Below are 23,005 nucleotides of genomic sequence, written 5' to 3'. Positions count from 1 at the left end.
ATGGAGGGGAGGAGGGGTAGGTGAAGTCACTGTCTAAACAGGCCTGTTTTCTGTTTCATAGTGCCACAGCCACCAACCATAACACACCAGTCACCCAAAGATTATATCGTTGACCCACGAGAGAATATCATCATTCATTGCGAGGCAAAGGGGAAGCCTCATCCAAGGTGAGTTATCTGTCAGGTTCACAGGGAGGCTTTGAGTGTTGCACCTGCCTCAGAGTCTTACAGAATCACATCACTAAGTACTGTGAAATAGTTAAGGCTGTGGTAAGAGTGCAAGAGTCATATAATTTTCATATTGGATACTGCATATTCAGTCACATATTTGTGTTCACCCTGTGTTTTCTGAATGTTCATTTTTTGGGGAATTTTTCTGTCTAATAATTTCTTGATTTTCGTGAGGTTTTCCTGATAACATGCATCCTAATTCTCTCCAAGTCCCCTGATGACTCCATTTCCTATTAAATTCACTGTAGAGCTTACTTAATTGGCTCAGTGACAGCTATTTGAGAATTCTCTTGGAATTAAAACCTGTGTACTAGGGGAGCTGTCATCCCTTGAAAATCCACAGTTTATGAAATAGAGAGTGTCTGGAGACAGGTCAAAGCTCCAGTCATGCAATTTCAAGGACATCACTACTTATTTGTGAAATGGCTGCCTTTTGGATCTAATAATTACTTTGTTGTTCTGTACGCACTGGTATTAGTTTTAAGCAATGGAAATATGTGATGTTGGCTTTACTTAATCTTGTGGCAATGTTTTTGCCATCATGTGTATACAGCTTCTCATGGACCAGAAATGGGATACACTTTGATATTGACGAAGATCCCAAAGTGACAATGAAGCCTCACTCAGGGACCCTGATCATTGACATCAGTGGAGGACAAAAAGCTGAGGCCTATGAGGGGGTATACCAATGCACTGCCCGGAACAAGCATGGAACCGCTGTGTCAAACAATATCGTCATCCGTCAGTCCAGTAAGATCACCATCTGTTGTCTAGTTTATAAACAAGTCATGCTTCCGATGTGGACTCTAAATAACAGTGTATTGGCAAATTAAACATGCAAAAATTCCAACATCTGTTCGTGTCAAACTTTTTATTTTTGAAATAAAAATGTAAATGCAGAAACAAACCATTTTGTTATTCCAAGGTCATATTCCATTTCTGTCATCTTCATTTGCTTTTTACTTTTTCTGTTTGTTTGTTTAAACATATCACTTTGTTTTTTTTTTTTTGTTTCTTTGTTCTTTGTTGAACAAAAAGACATTTTATCCATCATCAAAGCCCTCTTCTTGGAAGGTAAACAGAAATGTATGACTAGTCAGCATGCGAGCATTCCCTGTCCGCTCCCCTCATCAAAGCCCTCAAGATGCGATCGCTTGCGTCGCTTGAAAACGATGGCTAAAAATTAGTTTTGAGTTGTAAATAATGGCAATAGCATTATTCAGGAGTGACTCCTTCCCTTATGCTCTCCTTTTGTTGTCTAGTTTTGTAGTCTGGATTGTAGAGATCATGCAGAGAGTGTCACATTCACATTAAAGAGTCATGAAAAGTGATGTAATTGTGTCTTCTGCTTTGTGATGTCTTCTTAAGGATCACCTCTGTGGTCTAAGGAAAAGATTGATCCATTCATCGTGCAGGAAGGGGCTTCCCTTGTTCTTCCATGCAGACCTCCTGCTGGACTTCCCCCTCCCATCATATTCTGGATGGACATGAGTAAGTCTACAACAGCACACAAACATTAGGCTTGAGACCTAGATTCAAACAACTAAAAAGGGTTTTTAAACAGCCAAACAGGATTCCGCACAGAATTTCAATGACTTCAGTGTATGAATGTATTCTGTGAAACGTGGTTGAATATTTTCATTGTGATATGTGATTCTGTGAATCAAGGCTTTCCTTAGTAACTGAATTACAAAGTCTATTACAGCTATTATTATTCATGATTTAGTGTAATTGTATTTAAAAGATTTGACCTTGGTACATCAGTAGGTCTCCCACTGTATTATTTGTTGTCTTTAAAACATTATGTTGCTGTAGCATTTAACCATAGCAAGGCTCTGCTTAATGTTGCCTAAATATATGCTGTGACTGTCTGGGATCAGTTCATTTCCCTCTCTCTGTTTGGCTCTGCTCCTTGGCTCTTGTAGCATGTACCTGTCATAATGCTTCTCTACAGGAGGTTACCTGCTGTCATACTTGTCTGTTACAGGAGGTTACCTGCTGTCATACTGGTCTGCTACAGGAGGGCGCTTGCTACAGCTCGCTGCTCCTGTAACATTCTCTCTTTCTTTTTCTTCTCTCCAGGTTTCCAGAGAATCCCCCAGAGCCGACGAGTTTCTCAGGCGCTGAATGGAGACCTGTATTTCTCCAACGTGATTTTAGATGATTCCAGAAATGATTATATCTGCTATGCTCGCTTTCCCCACACCCAGACCATCCAGCAGAAACAGCCAATCACCGTGCGGGTCATTAATAGTAAGTCCTCTTGCCGTTCAGGAGACTATTACACATCACTGTAGCAGGAAACATGGAGAAAGCTCTCAGTATTTGTCATCTTTGCCGTCATTCTGAATGCCAGCACCTGCTGAATGGAGCCTTTGTCAGAGATGCAATGGGTTATGATTATCACTGACTCAACAAATGTGTTCAAAGTCAACTCATTTGCTTTGGCATAATGTCTGCTGTCATACACGTCATGGTCTGGAAAGAACAAAAGATCCCGTTGAAAAATTAAAAATGCGTTGCCTTCAAATGTCAAAATCTTGGCATGGAAATAACCATTTAGTGGATCCCAGTGCCCTCATATGATTTCAAGGAATCCATCTAACTTTTTTGTCTTCTTCCAGTCCCGATCATATCTTCGCTCACTTTTATTTGAAACCTTGTGATTTTGATTTACATGATTTTTTTTTCTGTTGTGTTTCAGTGGATGCAATCAATGAGACAATGGCAGCTTTTTTGAATGACACTGATTTTTTTAGTGGTGAGTGATGATGCCCCCTAGTGATTGCCCTGGGTAGTTTAACCAAACCCCTTTAAGATCAAGCACTAACCCGAAACTCAAACCTCTCTCTTTCCCGTCTTTCTGATCATGTGATTGCTGAATGATGAGTAACAGCCTCCACTCTCTTTCCTCGTGTTCTCTAAATTATTTATGAAGTCATCTGAAGTACTTTACTAAAACTGCTGTTACACGGTGGTATTTTCCTGGTCTCACACATCCACTTCAGGACAAACATCACCTTTTGTCTAATATTCCAGCGTTTCATCCAACATGATATGATACACTTTCATATTTTTACATATTAATATACTTAGCAGTCAAAAAACAGCAGAATTGTAATGCAGTCATAAACCAGCAGCATTGTAATACATTTCTGAAATGTAATAGTTAATCTTTAAAGGAGGTAGTCACTGATGCATGGTGGATGTTTTTTGGTATCATTCAGACTTTGATTTGTTTTGTCTGAATTGTATAATCTGTATTTCTGGTCTACGTATGAACCTTAGCCCTCATCACTCTTTCCCCTGCACAGCCGTTCTTCATTCATTTCATCCAACCATTCTAAAACTCATGTTCTGTCTGCTCACTTCTCGTTGTTTGTGTAACATCATAATTCTATTTTATGGCATTGTGTTTGTCTCTGCAAAAACTTTTATACTGATCTGTCACTTTCAAACATCTATTTGTCTGCTGTCCAGTGAAAGAAGTTGAAAAAGTGGATCTCTATTGATCTGAATGAAAGCTTTTCCTAATCTTCTCTTGATAACAGGCATTTTTATATTACTGTAGTCAAACCTTTCAGACACATACAGACAGTAAGATAACAGTTGTTTTCTAAACCCTATTAGGGACCTGCAATATAGTTTTTTTTTTCATTCTAACACTGACTTTGGAGCCACTAGATTGGTTCTAGCTGTTATTAGAGAGCTCTGGTTCTGATTCTGGATGTGCTCAATCTAGATGGTCCATCTGAAGAGCGGCGGCCAATGTTTCTGGTTCCATCCGAAACTGGCAGCACTAAGATGGTTCTGAGGGGACAGGTTCTGGAATTGGAGTGCATAGCCGAGGGACTGTGAGTTGAAAACAACTACATGTGTCATGTCTATCACCTTCTCTCTTTCCACCTCGAATGCTCTAGAGCTCTATCCATCTGAGCTCTTCAGTTCACCTTAATGGACAAAATTTTGTCAAAGATAGAAGATATAGATATAGGAATAGAATATAGCGCTATAACACTGTCTTTCTCTCTTTCTTTCTTTCTTTCTTGCTTTCTTTCTCTCTTTTGTTCTAAAATGTTATCAAATTAGAATGTGCCTAATCTGACAATTGTACTGACCACAAAGATGAATGGATCTCTCTGTATCTCTCTGTTCCCTTGTTTCTCTCTTCAGACCAACTCCAGAGATTTCGTGGAGTAAAGTCAGTGGTGAGTTTCCAAGTAAGAGAACTACCTTCCACAACTTCCATAAGACCTTGCGTATCACTGATGTCTCAGAGGCTGATGCTGGAGAGTATCGCTGCACGGCTAAAAACCGTCTGGCTTCAGTCCACCACATCATCGGCGTGACAGTGAAAGGTCAGTGATGGATGAGATGCAAGCACTGAACGAAAACAACCATTCACTTCTCTCTCTCTCACTTTACGGTACATTTCCTCTCATTGATTTCTTTTAAATGGTGAACCTCCAGACAGGGGTGTGATTTTATTAGCTGTAGATCTCATATGCTTGTCGGTAAACTGAATGCTCCCTGCTGTGCTGAAAGATCAAAGTCGAACCTAATAGTTTTAAAACTAAAGGCAGCAAAAGGGCAGCCAAGGCTAACTCCAGAGCTTTTGCCTCTCTTTTAACTGGATCCCCACAGTGCTGAAAACGTACAATGTTATTTCAGAGAGATTGTGGGAGATATCACAGTTATCTTAGCTGTTTGTGTAATGGCAAATAGACCTCTTAAGGCACATTTAAAATTCGTATACAGAGCTAACATTTCACCACAGAATCTTCTTTCACTCATTAAATAATTTCGTAAAATATTTTTATTATTTTATGTAATGTATGATACATACATCAGTCTTTCATAGCATACACAGATGTTAGTTTTAAGTAAACATGGCAGTATTCTGTTTTGGTCAACAGCGGCCCCATACTGGATCACTGCCCCGAGGAATCTGGTCCTGGCCCCATCTGAGACAGGTGTTCTCACCTGCCGAGCTGGAGGGAACCCCAAACCCACCATCACTTGGTCCATGAATGGAATCCCTATTGAAAGTTAGTGATTGCTCACAGCTTTATAGAGCATAATATTTACACACTCTCGAATGGTGCTTTGTTAAATTTTTTTTCTGTTTTTTTTTACTATATTTGACTGATATCAGCTTTACTTATGACACTGAAAGAACGATTTACCAGTTGCTTTTTTTTCCTGTACCATTTTCAAATGAAAACATCTCTATCAATGCTGCAGTTTACTGAATTTCACCTGCTATAACAGCTGACTTTTAAGACACGACAAGACGAGGCTTATTTATATTTATATATTTGTATTTAATGTGTTACATGTAACACTGGGCTAAAGATGTCAAGACATTTCTGCCCCATATACTGTAGTTCATGCTTCTGATATTTTTTCATTTTTCGTGACAGATTCTCCCAAAGATCCCAGTAGAAAGGTAGAGGATGACACCATCATTTTCACTGACGTTCGGACTGGATCCAGTGCAGTTTACCAGTGCAATGCCTCTAATGAATATGGCTACTTGTTATCTAACGCTTTTGTCAATGTTCTTGGTGAGTTACAAACAATTAAGCTATCATCATTAATACTGTAACATTTTGCAAATTCCCTGAGAAATACTAAAAATTCACTATGCTTTCCTTTTAGCTGAGCCACCAAGAGTCTTGACACCATCTGACAAAGTGTATCAAGTCATTATGAACAAACCTGCTCTACTGGACTGTGCTTCTTTTGGCTCCCCCATACCAAGAATCACATGGTAAACAGAGGTTTTATTTATCTTTTTCTGGGGATTCAACACTCTGTGTAACACTCAGAATCTCTATCAAACATTAAATTGGCCTTTAGTTGCTCCCTTAAAATCAGTACTGAAACTCATGTCTCAGGAGTATTGTCTTTAATTAGACAATTTTTTTTTAAAAATTTGTCAAAACCCAACCATAGAGAGACCAAAGGACAGCTACAAAGAGAGGGGGTCATTTGATAAATTATCCATTTCAGTCAGTCCTCACTGTGAATACTGAAATTTTTAGTGTTAATATAAGCTAAAGCACATTAGTCTTCTCTATTATCATCTGCATTTCAAGACTCTGTATAGAATAAGATACAATAACCCGGTATGCATGCCAATGATATGTTTATCTCTTAGCATGTTGTTTCTCAGCAAATTAGACATTAATGATGATCATTAATATTAAGATATTCCTCAAACTAACTCAGTTCAGAGGATTAGTTGTGTCATTTGTCATTACCTGTCAGATTTCAGTCCTCTGCATGGATTTCTGCATGTCCCATTTCTCGTAGGTTTAAGGACACTCGTTCCAGTGTTCTGGAAGGTGACTCCTATGTGTTTCACCAAAATGGAACCTTGGAAATCCATGTAGCTCAGACCACCAACAGTGGCAAGTACACCTGTGTGGCCACAAACTCTCTAGGCATTTCTGAGAACCATGTCTACCTTGAAGTCAAAGGTAAGAGGACAATACCCCCCTCCCCCCCCACAAAAAAAGATATCCCAACAGTGCTACAGCTAGTCTAAAGCTTCCATTTGGAAATTTGCCAGAAACTTTCAGCCCTAAGCTTGCAAGTTATCAATTTTTCCAACTGGGGGTAATTGAAGTTAAGAGCCTTTTTCAGAAGAACAACAGGAAGCCATTCGATTGTGTCCATTACTCCATCCACTGGGCCATATGCTCTTAAACCCTTTTACACTCACAAACCTTAAACCACTTTAGCACTCTTTCAACCATAAGTGATTACCTAACCTTCAATTCTCTTGTAGTTCCATATTTATAGGTCATTTTAGTCCACTGTCATCCATTTGCCATTGTCCTGTTTATGGGTCTTTAGCAATCTTCTAGTGCTCATCAATTTTAGGGGGGTCCCAGTCCCCTGTTGATTTTCTATATTTGTAGTTCCCCAAACCTGTGTCTTTTGAGTACCGTCCCTGTATTCATTATTTGTGGTCTTCAGGGACCTCCAACCATGCATAAGCCCTTTCCTCATTCTCAAAAACCTTGAGATGTCCTAACTGTAGCTTTAGATATTTTCCAGCCTTAATCCTTGTGGAATTCCTCTGACTTTGAGTTTCTTGAGCAGTCTTCCTAACCTATGACAACCCAAATCCTCTTCTTTCAGAGCCAACTAGGATCCTCAGGCAGCCAGAATACTGGGTAGTACAAAGGAATCGGGATGTGGTGTTTGAGTGTAAAGTGAAACATGACCCCTCCCTTACCCCCACCATGATCTGGCTCAAAGACAATGGAGAATTACCGGACGACGAGAGGTGCTGTGTCTAATGTTGTGTGTGTCATCTAAATATGTATATAGTGTGTGTGTGTGTGTGTGTATGTGTATACACACACACACACACACACACATATATATATATATTTCAAAATAACAGATTACTTTAAGTTGATACCACTCTTTTTCTGTTATGCCCTTGACAGGTAAAGCAGTCAGATCATTGCAAGCTAGTGTTAGCGAGTGACAGGATGTGTTTTATGGATCAATTTGAATTTTCGCTGCAGGTTTGTGGTTGACTCAGACAGTCTCACCATAATTGATGTTACGGAGAATGATGAGGGCACCTACACATGCATTATGAACACAACTCTAGACCAGGACTCTGCCAGTGCTTCTCTAACCGTAGTTGGTAAGTTCCTTTTATCCCTCAACGTTATACTGTTGAGGATTCTAACAACCCTGGTGATATATGCCTGATAAGACTGCAGTTTTAACTTAACACCTTTCTTCCTTTTTCTTAGGTTCAAGTTTTGTTTGACTCACTTTGTTCATATACTTAAATGCAGCCTGAGGCGTTTTGTGAAGAGAATTATTTTAATGTTGCATTTACTTCAGCAAAGAAACTATTTTAAATTCAAGAGTTTCATAACATTGATTAACATGTCAAATTTTTCAGGTTTGCTTTAATGAAATATGGCATGAGTAAGATTAGTGGTATAAATAATTAAATCCTATAAATATCTAAATATTAATGAATGAAGCATGCAAATTAGGCCCTAACAAGTTCTGTGGAGAACGTCCAACAATGAAATATGATATTGCAGCATGGTAACAGTGTGAAAGTTTACTTCAGCTTGATTCAAAGGCATTTTAAGACATTGCCAGACCGCAACTTTTGTGGCTCACATTTAAAACTGATTTTTCATCAGTATTCAGGCCGTATAAGTATCTTTCCTCGACTTAGAGAGACTATAAATATTAAATGTAACTCATTAACTCTCATAACATCTCCGGGCCAATCTTACTTTGAATCTGGTCTAGCTGTTGCCTTTGATATTAACCCCTAACTTTTTTTTTTAATTCGCTCTTGCCTTGCCTTTCACAGAGGCTACCCCAACTCCAGCTATCATCTATGGTAAAAGCCATGCACAGGCACCCATCCACCACATTCCGTTGTGCATTTGTATCTCTGTGGATGCCATGATGCATGCTGTACTCTTGCCACACTACCATTATCTGTGTGTGTTTTGAGGCCTCACTCCAGTATTGATATACCGCAGGCTAAATGAACAACTCACAATGTTTTAAAGAGTATTTTTTTTTCACAAAAGTGAAAAATCATTAATTCATTCATTTAGAGTTTTTTTTTATTAGATTATTTATTTCTTTTTCATTTATTTGGTCCCTGAGTTTTCAGTACATAAAGTTTATTAAGATCTTAATTGGACTTACATGTAGTGAACCCAGTGTCTGGGGATTTTTGGGTCTATTTCTTTGGTTCTTCTGAAATTCTCATTAAAATCATTTGCATGGTGGTCTTGCACTGAAAATATGAAAACCAACCAAACCTCCCCCAATGATTGTTGGCTGTGTCATAAATTTAATTTCCTTTACATGATGTGTTGTGACATATGTTTATACAGAAATGTTTAATTTATGCATGGCTCACTGTTTTTTTATCTTTATATTATCAGAAATTAAAGTGAGAAGAAGACATCAAAGGAAAAGATAACGATTAAAAAAGCAAATCAAATGTCTTTCTCTTTTAGATTTGAGATTTACCTACATGATTTCTCCACGAGCAATTTTATTTTTATGTTATTTCTTTTTCCACCGATTGCATGTAAATGTGATGAATGCATATTAAGTAGGATTGTAAGTCAGTATGTTAATGCTTGAAGCCTGCTGTGCTATAACCACATTTTGATGTTTCTAGAACAACCTGATGCCCCTACTGACCTGGAGCTGACGGACCAGAGAGACCGGAGTGTCCAACTCACTTGGATCCCAGGAGATGAGCACAATAGCCCAATTAAAAGTATGTATATCCACAGCTGAAATATTATCCATATTTCTCCATACATTTGAAATCATTGGTAAAAATTCTACGCATTTCTTTTATTATGGATGATTAAAAGAAAGTTCTTTTTCGAACTTTGCACTTCATATTGTACTGGGTGTACTGGGATTAATCATGTGATGTCTGTGCTGATTATAATAAGAACTTCAACAGTTTGCAATACTGATGTCTTTGCTAATGTGTTGACGGGTGTTAGAATGTGGTGTGATAACATTGTATCCAGTTTTAGTATTAGTGAATGGGAAAACAGACTTCTCACCCATGTTCAATCTCCTGCAGAATTCCTCATTCAGTATGAGGACGCGCTTCATCAGCCTGGCATCTGGCACAATCTGACAGAGGTTCCTGGAATCAAGACAACAGCCCACCTCAAACTCTCCCCTTACGTCCAGTACACCTTCAGGGTCCTGGCCCTTAACAACGTGGGCTACAGTCAACCCAGCTACCCATCACGTTCATACAAGACCAAAGCAGCAGGTACAGGTTACCCCTACCTGCCAAGATGAAATCACATTATTCATCATGGTGAAAGCTTGATAATATATGCATCTCTTTTCATTTTTTCTTCCAAATCTTGTATATTTATTACCCATCTGTTTTTGAGGGAGTCAAAAGCTGCTGGGTAATGAATAGTAAATTGTGAGAGTGTCAACTTCTCTAATAAATGGAATTCTTAATAAGCTCTTTAGAAAAATGGATTCAAATGGCACACAAATACAATAACTCTCTCTTTTTCTCTCTTTAACTCTCTCTCAGCACCTGATGAGAACCCTAGTGAAGTGGAAGCCATGGGAACTCATCATGACAACCTAGTCATATCCTGGAAAGTAAGGAAATGACACACTTTGGTTTGTCCCAGAATAAGACACGTTCAGCCAGTCTCACTAGCTTTCCTCACTTAAGATATCAACCAAAACACTATGAAATGATTAATAGAAGTATGATATGGACAGGACCTGCATTACAACTGAGTGACTTATCTGTGTTTTTGTCTGTCCCCTACCTCAGCCATTGACGGGTCTGCAGTCCAATGGCCCTGGCCTACAGTATAAAGTCATGTGGAAACAAATGGATGTAGAGAACCAGTGGGCATCTGTGACTGTTGCCAATGTCTCAAAGTTTGTGGTGTCAGGGACGCCCACCTTTGTGCCTTATGAGGTGAAGGTGCAGGCGTTGAATGATTATGGGTCGGGTCCAGAGCCGAAAGTGGTCGTTGGCTATTCAGGAGAGGATTGTGAGTTGTGTATCCATTTCATTTCCGAGCCTCCTTGAACAATGTCCTCATCTTTTTATCACCAAAATATAGTAATAGTCAGATAATTGCACGCTTGTTCAATGTGAACTGAAGGTTAAAAAGCATGGAAGAGCTACAGAGGTCACATTACATAACTTATGGTTTAGCTGTTTTCAAATTGTCAATTGCTTCACAACTACTTGCTGAATCATGAACTCTGACCTTAAATATCTTCTCACAGTCCCTTTGGCAGCTCCCAACAATGTGCAGGTCTTCGTCCAGAATAGCACACTGGCAGAGATTCACTGGATGCCTGTCCCCCCAAACTCTGTGCGGGGAAGACTGAAAGGCTACCGGGTAAACATTATTATTATATTATGAATATGTTATCATACATATTAATTTATGTCAGCATTGTCAAACATGTAATGTGACACAAGCTAGGACAATTTGTAGTTTACTACGCAGGGTGTGAGAGGGTAAAACATGAAGTCTAACTTGTTTTCTGTGATACAACCAGAGATGTCTACAGAACTCTTCATAAATAAACTCAGCACCATGGAGATAAAAGATCTAACGTCTTATCACCTGGGGCAGAAAGTCGAGTCTTATGAAAAAAACATGTATAAGATCTTATCATCATTCACTTGTGGTGTAGCGCACCGCTGGGGATAGCTGAGCGTGTGAAGATGACTTTGTTGACTTTGTCGACTTTGAGGAGACTTTGTACAGTTTAGACTCCCTGCTATGATCTTGGAGACAGGAACAACGGTGCACGTATCGTAAATACAATGCTGGCACAGATGTTGACTGTCAGGAGCTTCAGAATCTGTCAATGCTAACAATGAAAAGTCTCTGTGGTCTCCTAGGCATCTTACCCACAGATGTGAAGTGACAGTGATGATCTCAAAACAATAGCTGTGTGCAGTCAGAAGTATATGACATTACATGTATAGGCATAAAGCAGGAATTGATGACTGAGCTTGCATATGGTCTACACCATCACATTATAGTTTTATTATTTATTGATTTGTACATCTGTCTGGTGCTGGAAAAAAACATCTAGACTGACAGGTTTTTTCAGGTCTTCTCTTATAGTGTGATATTTTCATTTTTAAGACCTTTATCCCTAGTACTTCTGTGTCTGTGATTGTCAGTTGGAATGCATGTTGATCTGATGAGTTGACAAAACAAGCAGTCCTGAGAGCGGCCCTCTGTGTCATTGTAACAGGTGTATTACATGAAGCAGAGGGACCAGCACAAGCACAATGGTCACCACACGGAGCAACAGGTGCTCAACTTCAGTGCTAACAAAACTCATGGCAAACTGCCTGGCCTGCACCCTTACAGTTCTTACAAGCTCAATGTCCGAGTCTTCAACAACCGTGGCGAGGGCCCTCCCAGCCCTACTCTACAATTTGAAACCCCAGAAGGAGGTAAGTGGTTGACCTGAATAAGATTTATATAGACAACAATGTAGGTTAATGAATGATTCAGGTGAAAGCCTGTCCAGATATAGTCAGACTCCTACAGTCAACCTGATCTTATGAAACCCAGGTTGAACATTGATGGTGTGGATAAGCAACATTATTCAGTTTGTAAGGCGGGACAGATCTCTTTCATAATTGTATGAGGTGTCGCTAAACTGGTTGTCTGAAAAGTTTTATAGTTACCATCTCTAAACCTGAGCTGACCCTTTTTCTTAACTGAATTTTAAGTGATTTTTGTTTCTCATGACTATGTTCATTGTATTTTCAAATGAAATGGCATTTCAGAGATCATGTTAAAAATGAAAATGTGAACTTAGAATGGAGAAAAAGTGACATTTCATGGCTGGAGTGCAAAAATATAGCCATGTCGCATATTGACGTTTTCCCTCAAAAACGTATCAAAGCTTCTCCACTGTGTCAGTATTTGATGCCTGCTTTCTGAGATTATCACCAAAATATGTGCAGTACTTGTAATCAAGCACATCATTATTTTTTACTTAAATTCTTAAATTCAAGGTGAACACCCCATCCATTCTTAAACCCAGTTTGGTCTCTTTCTCTTGAAAGTTCCTGGTCCGCCAGCATTCCTGAAGGTAACAAATCCAAACCTGGACTCACTGACACTGGAATGGGGACCTCCTAATGAACACAATGGAAAACTGACAGGATATACCCTCAAATACCAGCCAGGTGATTATTCGATGTAATTCTCAGCAGATTAGGTGTCAGCAATAAGATTAGAGAGTGTAGAGGAGATTGGACATGATTAAAAACTGTGATCGCCTGGTTCAGTTGTTTGTCCGGCTGTTCATGTTTTAAACCTTTCTTTCTTAGCAATAGATCATGGAACTCTTGCTTTGACTCTTTTTCTTTTCTTTTTCTTTTTTTTTGGACATATTGTGGGCATATATTTTGGCATCCTTTCAATACAACATGGATTTGCCTCTTGGGACCATGATCTGGACATATATGTTTCTGTGTGTATACTTGTCAATTTGAATGTTTCTTCATGTGTTTTGTGATCAATCATGTTTTAAGGGGATGTACAGAAAAGCATTTTATAGCATTTTCTCTGCATGCGACACGTGTTTATTGGGGAGTCATTTATCTGCCTGGCAAACAAAATATTAAACATGAATTTATAGACGACGCTTTAGTTAACCTGATGTTACTTCACCACTTCCACCCCCTCCCTTCCTCACCAATTCCATCCCACCTCTCCAGTCAATAACACCAATGAGCTGGGTCCACTGGAGGAGCTAGCCCTGGCAGCCAATGAGACCAGTGTCACTCTACCCAACCTCAAGTACAGCACACGCTACAAGTTTTATTTCAATGCCAAAACACTCATTGGACCAGGGCCTTCCATTACGGAGGAGGCCATCACAGTTATGGATGAAGGTAAGTTGAAACCTTAGATGGCTGCTGAAAGAGGGGGGGGGGGCATGAAATATTTAATCTCACAACACAATTTGGGAACAAAGGTAGATTTTCAGGAATCAGCGTTTTCCGTACTTAGCGATATCCAGATGTGTTCCTGCTAAATGTGAATTGCTGTTTTTGTCTGGTTTTTGGTTTGCAACCATTTCCAGAATTTAGGTTAGCATAAAAATGAATTTATCATCTTAAAATAGACAGATGTTAGTTAGCAAGGGCTGAATATTCCAATGAAACATCGAGAAGGATAGAAATACATAATGTCTTCATAAATCATATTTTCTTAAACAAATAAGCTCCTTTCCCAAACAGATTTAAATCTCTTTATTAATCACAAATCCAAGGGTTTAGGGTGAGGTGTCTGAGCCATCCAGACCACTGAGGCTGTAAGTCTATGATACATATAGTCATAACCTCCGATATTACATCATTGTGAATTGTGCTGTAGAGGTCCACAGAGCTTACTGTGATTCAATTCGCACGGTCTCAGTCTGTGATGACTATAGTCCATTACAGATTTGTGTGTCATTTGTCATTTACGTTTTGTGTTTTTTGTCATTGATTTAAAGTGTTTTCTGTTTAAACTGAAATTTGATGAAAGCTCTTAGAAGTTTGAACAAAACCTCAGGGTCATTCCTCTTTAATCTTGTTTTACAACCTGAGTTTCACCCCCCCCCCCCTCTTTTCTAACTGCAGTGGTGTTGCTTGTATTGTAAGCACTTTTAAGATGATTCCAAAGTGGCCTTTTGAAATGTGTACATTTTTTTGGCCCACTCTCTCTCAGTCTTATTGATGGTATCCATCTTTCTCTGTGTCCTTCTCCCTCTTAAAGTGCTAATGCACCATCCCGATGCACATGTGGGCAAAGGTAACACAAGGATTTTCATGCCTGCATGCTGCCTACAGATGAACTTCAAATATAACAGCTAAATTCAAATAATGATAATAATAATAAGTGGCATGAATACAGTAGTGTTTTTTGGCCCTAATCTCACATAAACAAATTGAAAAGCACAGAAATAGATTTTGTAAAGTCCCCTGTGCATGATTCAAATTAATTTTTTTCACTGCTGGATAGGACGGAAATGGCACTGAAATCTGGCTTTCTGTCTCTCCCTTGCAAAATGCTTCTTCTTGAGCCTCTAGGAATGTGCCATGCTTCACCTGGCCAGTTTATGGAGCATGTCACCAACCTCTAAAATTTATAACATTTCTTCATGTTATTGTCTGTGTGTGTGTGTGCCTATGTGTGTGTGCCTGTGCGCACGTGCGAGTGTGTCTGTATGGTCTCTTACTCCTTTCCATGTTTTTTCAGGGCTCCCAGAACCCCCCCACCCACTCTCCCCAACATCCCAGTCTCCACGCCCCCCTCACCACAAGGGTACAGCTACTCCATAGACAGTCCTAATCTAACATATCTTGCTAACTTTTGTTTTGAAGGACACTAACACATTTACAGTGACTGCTTACTGTAAACTATCAATGATATTGAATATTCATTCGACCGCTGATCATTTCAGCTTTACACTGTGGAATACCAAAATTTATTTTGGAGGTCTCCCCATATGTTACTGGATTTCAGTGTATTGTTAATGAAGAAAATTTACAAGTTATTGTACATTTTCATTCGTTTGATGTTTGGTGGGTTATCATTTTGAAATGTATGGTGTGGTGCATTTAGCACAGTCGTGTCGCTATGCCTTAAGGTTGGGACTCTAAGGCAGGATTTCTTTCTTTCTGGATTAACGTTAAGCCATTCTGTCATGCCGTTCTTCTCTTTGTCAAAACTCTAGCCTCACTTCTCTCTTCTTTCTTGTGTGCTCAGCGCATCCGGTCTCTCCAGCCTTTGGGAATGTTAGTTCATCTGTGGGCGAGGAAGGAGCGATTATCAGTTGGGAATACTGGGGACCAGAAAAGCATGTTTATGTTGAATATATTGTAGAAAACAGTAAGATATATATGTTTTTATTTGCTGCTAATGTGGTCTGTGCATATTTAGTTTGGATAGGCGGCAAGAGAGCCTTACTTAGTCTGGGAGATGCCGTATAGAATAAGAGAGTAATTCACTTGGATTTATTGGAATGTTGGAAAAATTAAATATCTATCTCACGAAAAATTTGTAATGCTTAAAGTAACGAAACTGTTAACGTTAGCTTTTTATTATTTTCTTATTTCTTAACATTGCTTGATTGACCAAAACGCAGAGAATTATTACAAATGATTTATTTTTGTATTGGACCAACATAGTATTGGTGTAATACATTTTTATAGGATTCATAAGATAGAGTAAATGCATATAAAAGCATTTACATGTATGGTTCTCTCGCTCCTATACCGCAGGGACAATGGTGATATAGGTTGCATGCATTACTGCAGTTATGTAACATAACCATTGGTAGGATAGCTCTGGGACATTTTCATTGTCCTATTTTAATATTCTGTGACTTATTCTAATATAAAACAAAAATTACTTAACTAAGTAGAGTCTAGGTTTGCCTCGGGAAACACCATGTCTCACACTAATATCCAATCCATTGATATTTACCTCTCATTTAGATCACTTGAGCTAAGTAATAATGTATCATCAACATTCAGTATATCTAATAATTGGTTTGAGGACTGATGACATGACAAGTCATGACACAAAAATTAACTCTAGAACTCGTTGATTAATTTGGTCTCTATAGTGACCTAGTCAACCTGTGCATGAAGAGCATCCATTTAGAGTGGTGCATGGCCCATCATTCGTGTAGAGATATCGCCAGTGTGGATATGAATTTTCCCTCTGCTCCTGAAACCCCATTCAGGTCAAGAAGACTGGAAAAAGGAATTGGTAAACGGCTCACAGTCCCATGTTCTTAAGGGCTTAAAGGAAGGGCTGGCATACAAAGTACGCGTGGTCGCTATGGGTCATGCCGACCAAACTGTTCACCGTTCCGAAGAGCTTTTGGTCACAGTCCCAGGTGAAGCAATGTCTCAGTCCTGGCCCGGCAGCCTCTTGGGAAACTGAGTTTGTTGGGTGTATTTAGTGTCAGCATGGTCTGTGCTTTCCCTTCTCTCATTCCATGTCTGTGTCAAGTGTCTATGATGTTGGCTGATATGGAAATTGCCGTGTGTTTTCTGGCAAACTGTTTCCTTCAGGTTTGTGCAGTGTCATTGTGGAATGGTGTCTTTCTTGCATGATAATTTCATGTCTGCAAAGAATAATGTGATGGTTCTTTGGTACAAAAGGCAAATTATGAAAAAAAAAACCCAAAAACTTTTGAACTAAGTGTGAAACTGTTTATCGATTTATTTTCTTCTGCAATGTCCCCTTTAATCATTGCCCCTCAATTTGCATATGTGCTTGTGAGTGTGCATATTGTTTCAGTGTCATAAACATGCATGCCTAGCCGAGTGAGTGAGACACTTAGAGTAAGTGGATACACAAGAGAAAATCGTGATGACAGTTACAGAGGGAGCATGATGGAGAATGACAGCAACAGAGAGAGAGTGAGAGAGAGAGAGAGAGAGAGAGAGAGAGAGATGTTACATGATGTGATATTTAGAGGACAAGACAAGCTGTCAGTGAGTGTGTTTGTCCAATTCAACCGAATGACCCTATGCATGTTGCCAGTTCAAACCCACTGCTTGGTTACTGATAAATATTGTCAAAGTCAGTTTCTGTTAATGCTTTTCTTCCGCATGTAAACAAACACTGACCATTTTACTTTAAGTACAACTTTTATATTCATATGAAAATCAGTATGGGTGTCTCTTGACTGTTAGTGGAGATATGGCTGATCAAACTGTCTTTGGAACATTTGGATTCACAATTTTCCTGCTTCCTTTTAAAACTTGTTACATAGTAGTGTTCGTGATGACAGCATTCTTTGAACCAAACTTACAGTATGATAAGGACTTTTAACAATTCCCAGAGCTTGAATTGCAAAATCAGTAGAATGGATTTTATAGTCTTGTTACAGCCTTATGCTTGTTTGTGAAGACCAGTATACGTCACAGAGCGGATCATAAATCTGAGTCATAACACACCTCTGACAGTCTGTCCTTTTCTTCTGCCCTAGCCATGGCCAGCAGACAGGTGGACATTGCCACTCAGGGTTGGTTCATAGGCCTTATGTGTGCCATTGCTCTCCTCATCCTTGTCCTCCTCATCGTCTGCTTTATCAAGAGGAATAAGGGAGGCAAGTACCCAGGTGAGTAACCCCAACAATTGAACCAATCCTAACCCCAGATTCGTAATCACGGTAATTATTAAGGAACAGTGTTTTAATAGTTTGGTAACTAAACTAATCTAATCCCGCAAAAATGTAATTTTATACCCAAATATGCATTGTATTTCAAATACTGTTTGACTGCTGCGTATTACTATGCATTATATATACATATTCTAAGTACTGCTGTTACTATGGCAACATCCTCCCATACACCAAGAACTGTTTTTGACACGTATACAATGCTTGAAAGACACTGCAAACAATTACCATTGTATATTCTAAGGACTTTGAACTAATAATTGCTTGCATTTTTTTTTTTTAGTTTAGATTCTTTATTTAATGGATCCTTTATTCCATTCTTTATTCTGTGGATGTGTCTTGTCTAATGTCAGTCATTTTCATTTCAGTCAAAGAGAAGGAGGATGCACACGCAGACCCGGAGAGCCAGCCCATGAAGGACGACGACGTGACCTTTGGGGAGTACAGGTGAGAGAGAAGTGACACAGTCCACGCGAAAACCCACGGCCCCCTCCTGATCCCCCCCCACCCCATCCCCTCCCCCCTCTTTACCTTACACACAAACCGCTCAGCAGGACTGGACTACTGCATCTTCTTTGCTCTCTTCAACCATTTTTACCCCTCTATCAAGACGTGGGACTCCGCATCTACGCAAAGACAGCAGATCCTCCACAGACCTCTGGTGTTCAAGCACAGTTTGTTGTTTAACTTTTTTTGGGAGTGGGGTTGGTTGCTGTGGTACGTTGAGTGATCTGTGTTGTGGTGCGTTATTGCATCGCAACACTAGAGATTCAGGATTCCATGTTCAGGGATTTTTGTTTCATTTGGGTTTTTGGTGGATTCTTAACACTGCCCAAAGATGGAGGATATGTTGTTCATTATGTCTGGATTGTGTTGTGTATGCCAGGGCTGGAGGTAATTTTTTTCTTTCCTGTTTTACTCATAGAAATTAATTTAATGAAGACATATAACAATCACAGAAATATACAAAAACACAAATATTAACTTGTGTGATAATACTTACCATATTGACCATAACAATCAGTCTTTTAATAGTCATATTCAAAGCATTTTTATTTGTCATGCTAATGATAATGTATCCAGTCATCCTCCAGGCTTTAGGCTGCTTCTCCACACATATACACAAAAAAGCACTTTACTTTTGTATAGCATTTTAGAGTATTTTTTGTACTTTGCTTTTATTCAATTTGTATAATGTTTACATGTGTTTTTAAATATACATGATTATTAATTTTTTGTAAATAATTGGAATATAGATTTGATCTATGTACTGCCCTTAAACTGTCATGCTGTGATATAAATATATGAGATAATCTATATGGTGTACTATGCATGGCTTATATACACACACAGTGTCTCTTACTCTGGGTATTGCCTGTATGTATTCAATAGAAGATGTACAAAATCATGAGCAAATTATGTTTACATATAACAGTTATAGCATGCCCATGGAAAAAGGTCATCGGTTTTCCACACACCTGTTTATACCATCAAAGCACCTGTAGGTGTCCTGTGAAATACCAGAACTCGAGACAAGATATTGTGAGAATTTTTAAGAAGTGCTTACACATAATATTTCAATGGTAACAATAGCAGTGTGCAGATATATAGTTTTACAAAAAGAAAAAAAAAAAGCTAAGCACAAATTTAACTGATGTGATCAAGTGTGTGCAGTCATTCATGTTGAGAAAGCTCTCTGTTCTTCTGCGGTATTCTAAATAATGCTTCAAAACCACAGTTCTTTTTTCTAATGTAGTGTGTCTTTCATTCCTAAGGAAAATATTGACACATCAGCTCAACAAGTCAAGTGGTTTAAGTGTCTTTTTCTGATGAGTAGGACGAATAGAATTTCATCTTGAAATTACTGACGTTTTTTGTATTTGAATGATTAGTCTCATTGACCCCCCCCCCCCCCTTTTTTTTTGTTTGTTTATAATTCATGCTATGTTCTGTTGCAACCCACTACATTTGCCCTCTGCTAAGGTCAAGATGGTCTACTGTTGTGGAGCGATTGTTTAGACCTCATCAGTGCTGTTGCTCCTAACCCTCTTAACGTTCTCCAGCACATTTTAACAGGTCATCATTCACTGTTCCATGCAGTGCGTGTGGATGGAGTGTTTGTGAGGGCCAAGACCGATAAGAAAAAAAATACACGTCCTTCATTTGTTGTTGACTGCTGTTATTTGTTCTTTTTGCGGTCTTTGTTGTCGGGGGAATTGTAGATGTGGTGGAAGGTAAGGAAGGTTTTTGCAAAAGCAGCATGTGGAAGGAGACTGCAGTGAAAAATGCCGCTGGGAGAAATACAATCCGTCTATAAATCATCTCAGGCTTACACTTTACATATACTCCCTGTTATGAAAGCTAATGCTATCATACACATGACTTTGCCCTTATCCTCTCACTGATGCATGTAAATGCATTTCTTTTGTAGCATTAGGCCAAGAGATTTCCTGGATTTGTGATAAATGACTCTGAAAATATCTTGAGATGTTTATGATAGCAAAACAATCATAATGGGAGAGGTGATTAAAGTGTTTGTACAGCTTGTACCTTTCTGGATAGGAATCATCATATTTACTTTTTTTTTAAGTGACTCAATCAGTTTTACATGATTGCTGTCTGTTTGTCAGTTCTCGTTTTTATTCAGTCAAGAATTTGACATCTTGTTGCAGCATTATCCTGGATATTTAATGTTTGTTAAGAACAGCTCTTATCATGGAGGTTTACTCGGTATACCTCCCATGCTACGTTGTGAACCTTGACCCCTCCTGCTGTCGCTTCATATCCAGATGTTAAGTGTTCAATCTGCATGCATTCCACTCCTGGTTGACAAGATCTGTTCAGTTATTCAGTTTGAATTTCAAAACTTTGAAAAAATATCTATTATTCAAGTATAATCTATATTTTTCTGTTCAACAGAAATCATCTTTAAATTGTAAGCTGATGGTACTTTTACCCTTAGAACAGATTTTTTTCAAGAATACCTTCAATGATAGAACTTTTGGTTTATATGAATTAATGTATTTCAGAAACTGCTCTTAATTCAGAGACTGAGACACCCTTAATGTTACTTGCTTTAAACACCTGCCATTTTAAACCCTATTCTCAAGCACAGTCATTGTTAACAGCATGTACATGACAGTACATGCATGCATCCATTGTCGGTGTGATTGGCATGTGTTTTGCATCAGTGTTTCATCAATGACAAAAGCCAGGCTTAATCTCCTTACATCTGTCATCATTCCACCTGTAACACCTGCATGTTATTTTCTCCTAGTGACTCTGAGGACCATAAGCCTTTAAAAGGGAGCCGCACCCCGTCCAATGGGACGGTAAAACGAGACGAAAGTGACGACAGTTTAGTTGACTACGGGGAAGGCGGAGACGGACAATTCAACGAGGACGGCTCGTTTATTGGGCAGTATAGTGGAAAGAAGGAGAGGGACACAGCAGAGGGTCATGAGAGCTCAGAGGCGCCCTCCCCAGTTAATGCCATGAACTCTTTTGTGTAAGCCAGGTCATTAGGATATTTCTCGCCCATGACTGCATTTCACAGGGCTGACTCATAATTATCGGACCCCGTACAAACATGTTCAAATACAGGATATATACATATACATACACACGCACACCTGAGACAAGATGAAGCTTAAAGTAGGTGCAGATGGACCTCTTGATTTGGATGGATGCAGAGAAAACTGATAACACATGATGCTTTGTTAATACTAGCTAACATGAGGTAATTTTACAAAAAGTTCTAACATTTCAGTGCATGAAATTAATATTATTAAATCTGATTTATAATACAAGGAGAACAGTATATGAAGAAGAATGTTAGCTGGTTTTGAATGATCATGCAGAGGTCTTCTCACAACTTACCACTAGGTATACATTTTTATTTTCAGCGTATTATGTGGATATACCTGTACATAAAAATGGCAGCAATGTTTCCTAACAACATTGCTCTAAAAGTGTTTGATGAAATATAGAAATGTATAGCTATAATTATGTCTTTTTTTGCAAGACGGGAGATATTTGTATATAGTTATTGAAATGAGCAAAACTGTGTTTTCTGACAAGAAGGATTCATTTGTTTAAGCAAGACTTCTCAAAGACACTCGGACTTATTAAAATGTCATTATAGATTTGCCAACTACACCATGCTTACTTTGTCTTACCCCTGGAAAAAAAAGGTTGTCCTTTTGTGCCTGCACGCCTAAAGAAGCTCTAACCTGTGCATGAGTGCTCATTGTCATGACCTTCACCTGCATGCAAACTTTTTGAGGGTTTCCTTAGTAACAGGTGCTTTGGAGACAGAGGCCAAAAAACATAAGCTAACCTTTTCATTTTTTGAAGCACCGTTGAAAGTGGAGGAACAGGATGGGTGGCCTTCACTATATAGTGCCTTTGAACTGAGCTGGTTATGGCATCTTTATAATATGCTGTTCATCTGGACAACTTGCTAACTGCTAAATGTGAATGAAATGTAGGTGTTTTGTTGACAAACAGTGGTCTGAAAGCGCTATTTGTTAAGTTTGAAACTATTCATAAGAAGACAGAAGGAACAGTATTATTAGATGTGTTGCTTATCAAGCTTCCTAATGAGTAGAAACAGAAGGATAGAGCTCTCTCTATGTGTGTGCCCTTAGTGTGTGTGTGTGTGTGCGTGTGTGTATGAGTGTGTGCACGTGTGCATTTTTACATTGCTTTGCAAATGTAAAGTTCCTTTTTTATTCATTTGTACAGAATTAACATCAATGACCTTGTGTGTGACTGGATCGTATATCATTTTGTTTTGGTTTTTTTGTTGTTTTTTTTCATGACTTGCATCAAGTTTTATGTTCAACTGTATGTTTTTTTTCTCTGTAGATAATTATGTTTAATTTGTAAATAATATGAAAACCCAAGGAAGTTAAGTGAATGCCTAACAAATGGTACAGAACCATGAGGTGGAATGACCTGTTGAGTGTGTTGTGTTCAATATTACCTTCTTTCATTTGCTGTGAATGTTATAC

At 38.8% G+C, this 23,005-nt stretch overlaps 1 protein-coding gene across 18 annotated transcripts; it reads left to right on the top strand.

Annotated features, from left to right (window-relative positions):
* The first annotated feature begins 826 nt into the window (after positions 1–826).
* Positions 827–21,502, top strand: nrcamb (neuronal cell adhesion molecule b). 18 transcript variants are annotated; one of them, XM_030775385.1, is made up of 27 exons: positions 827–980; positions 1,599–1,721; positions 2,313–2,483; positions 2,935–2,991; positions 3,973–4,084; positions 4,404–4,588; positions 5,147–5,278; positions 5,654–5,797; positions 5,892–6,003; positions 6,549–6,715; positions 7,383–7,530; positions 7,778–7,902; positions 8,599–8,628; positions 9,430–9,531; positions 9,853–10,050; positions 10,330–10,400; positions 10,582–10,807; positions 11,049–11,164; positions 12,039–12,243; positions 12,865–12,987; positions 13,522–13,698; positions 15,050–15,115; positions 15,560–15,682; positions 16,542–16,697; positions 17,799–17,930; positions 18,359–18,437; positions 21,268–21,502. In XM_030775385.1, exons 1-27 carry the CDS (start codon positions 842–844, stop codon positions 21,500–21,502), a joined length of 3,654 nt encoding a protein of 1,217 aa, XP_030631245.1. In that variant the 5' UTR covers positions 827–841. The 18 variants fall into 18 exon arrangements, with proteins under 18 accessions (XP_030631245.1, XP_030631246.1, XP_030631247.1 ...); XM_030775386.1 differs by lacking the exon at positions 15,050–15,115; XM_030775387.1 differs by lacking the exons at positions 15,050–15,115; positions 15,560–15,682.
* The last annotated feature ends 1,503 nt before the right edge of the window (positions 21,503–23,005 follow it).

This window comes from Chanos chanos, chromosome 5 (assembly GCF_902362185.1).
Source record: "Chanos chanos chromosome 5, fChaCha1.1, whole genome shotgun sequence".
In the NCBI taxonomy this organism is placed as follows: domain Eukaryota; kingdom Metazoa; phylum Chordata; class Actinopteri; order Gonorynchiformes; family Chanidae; genus Chanos; species Chanos chanos.
This window is presented reverse-complemented; position numbering and strand designations above follow the sequence as displayed.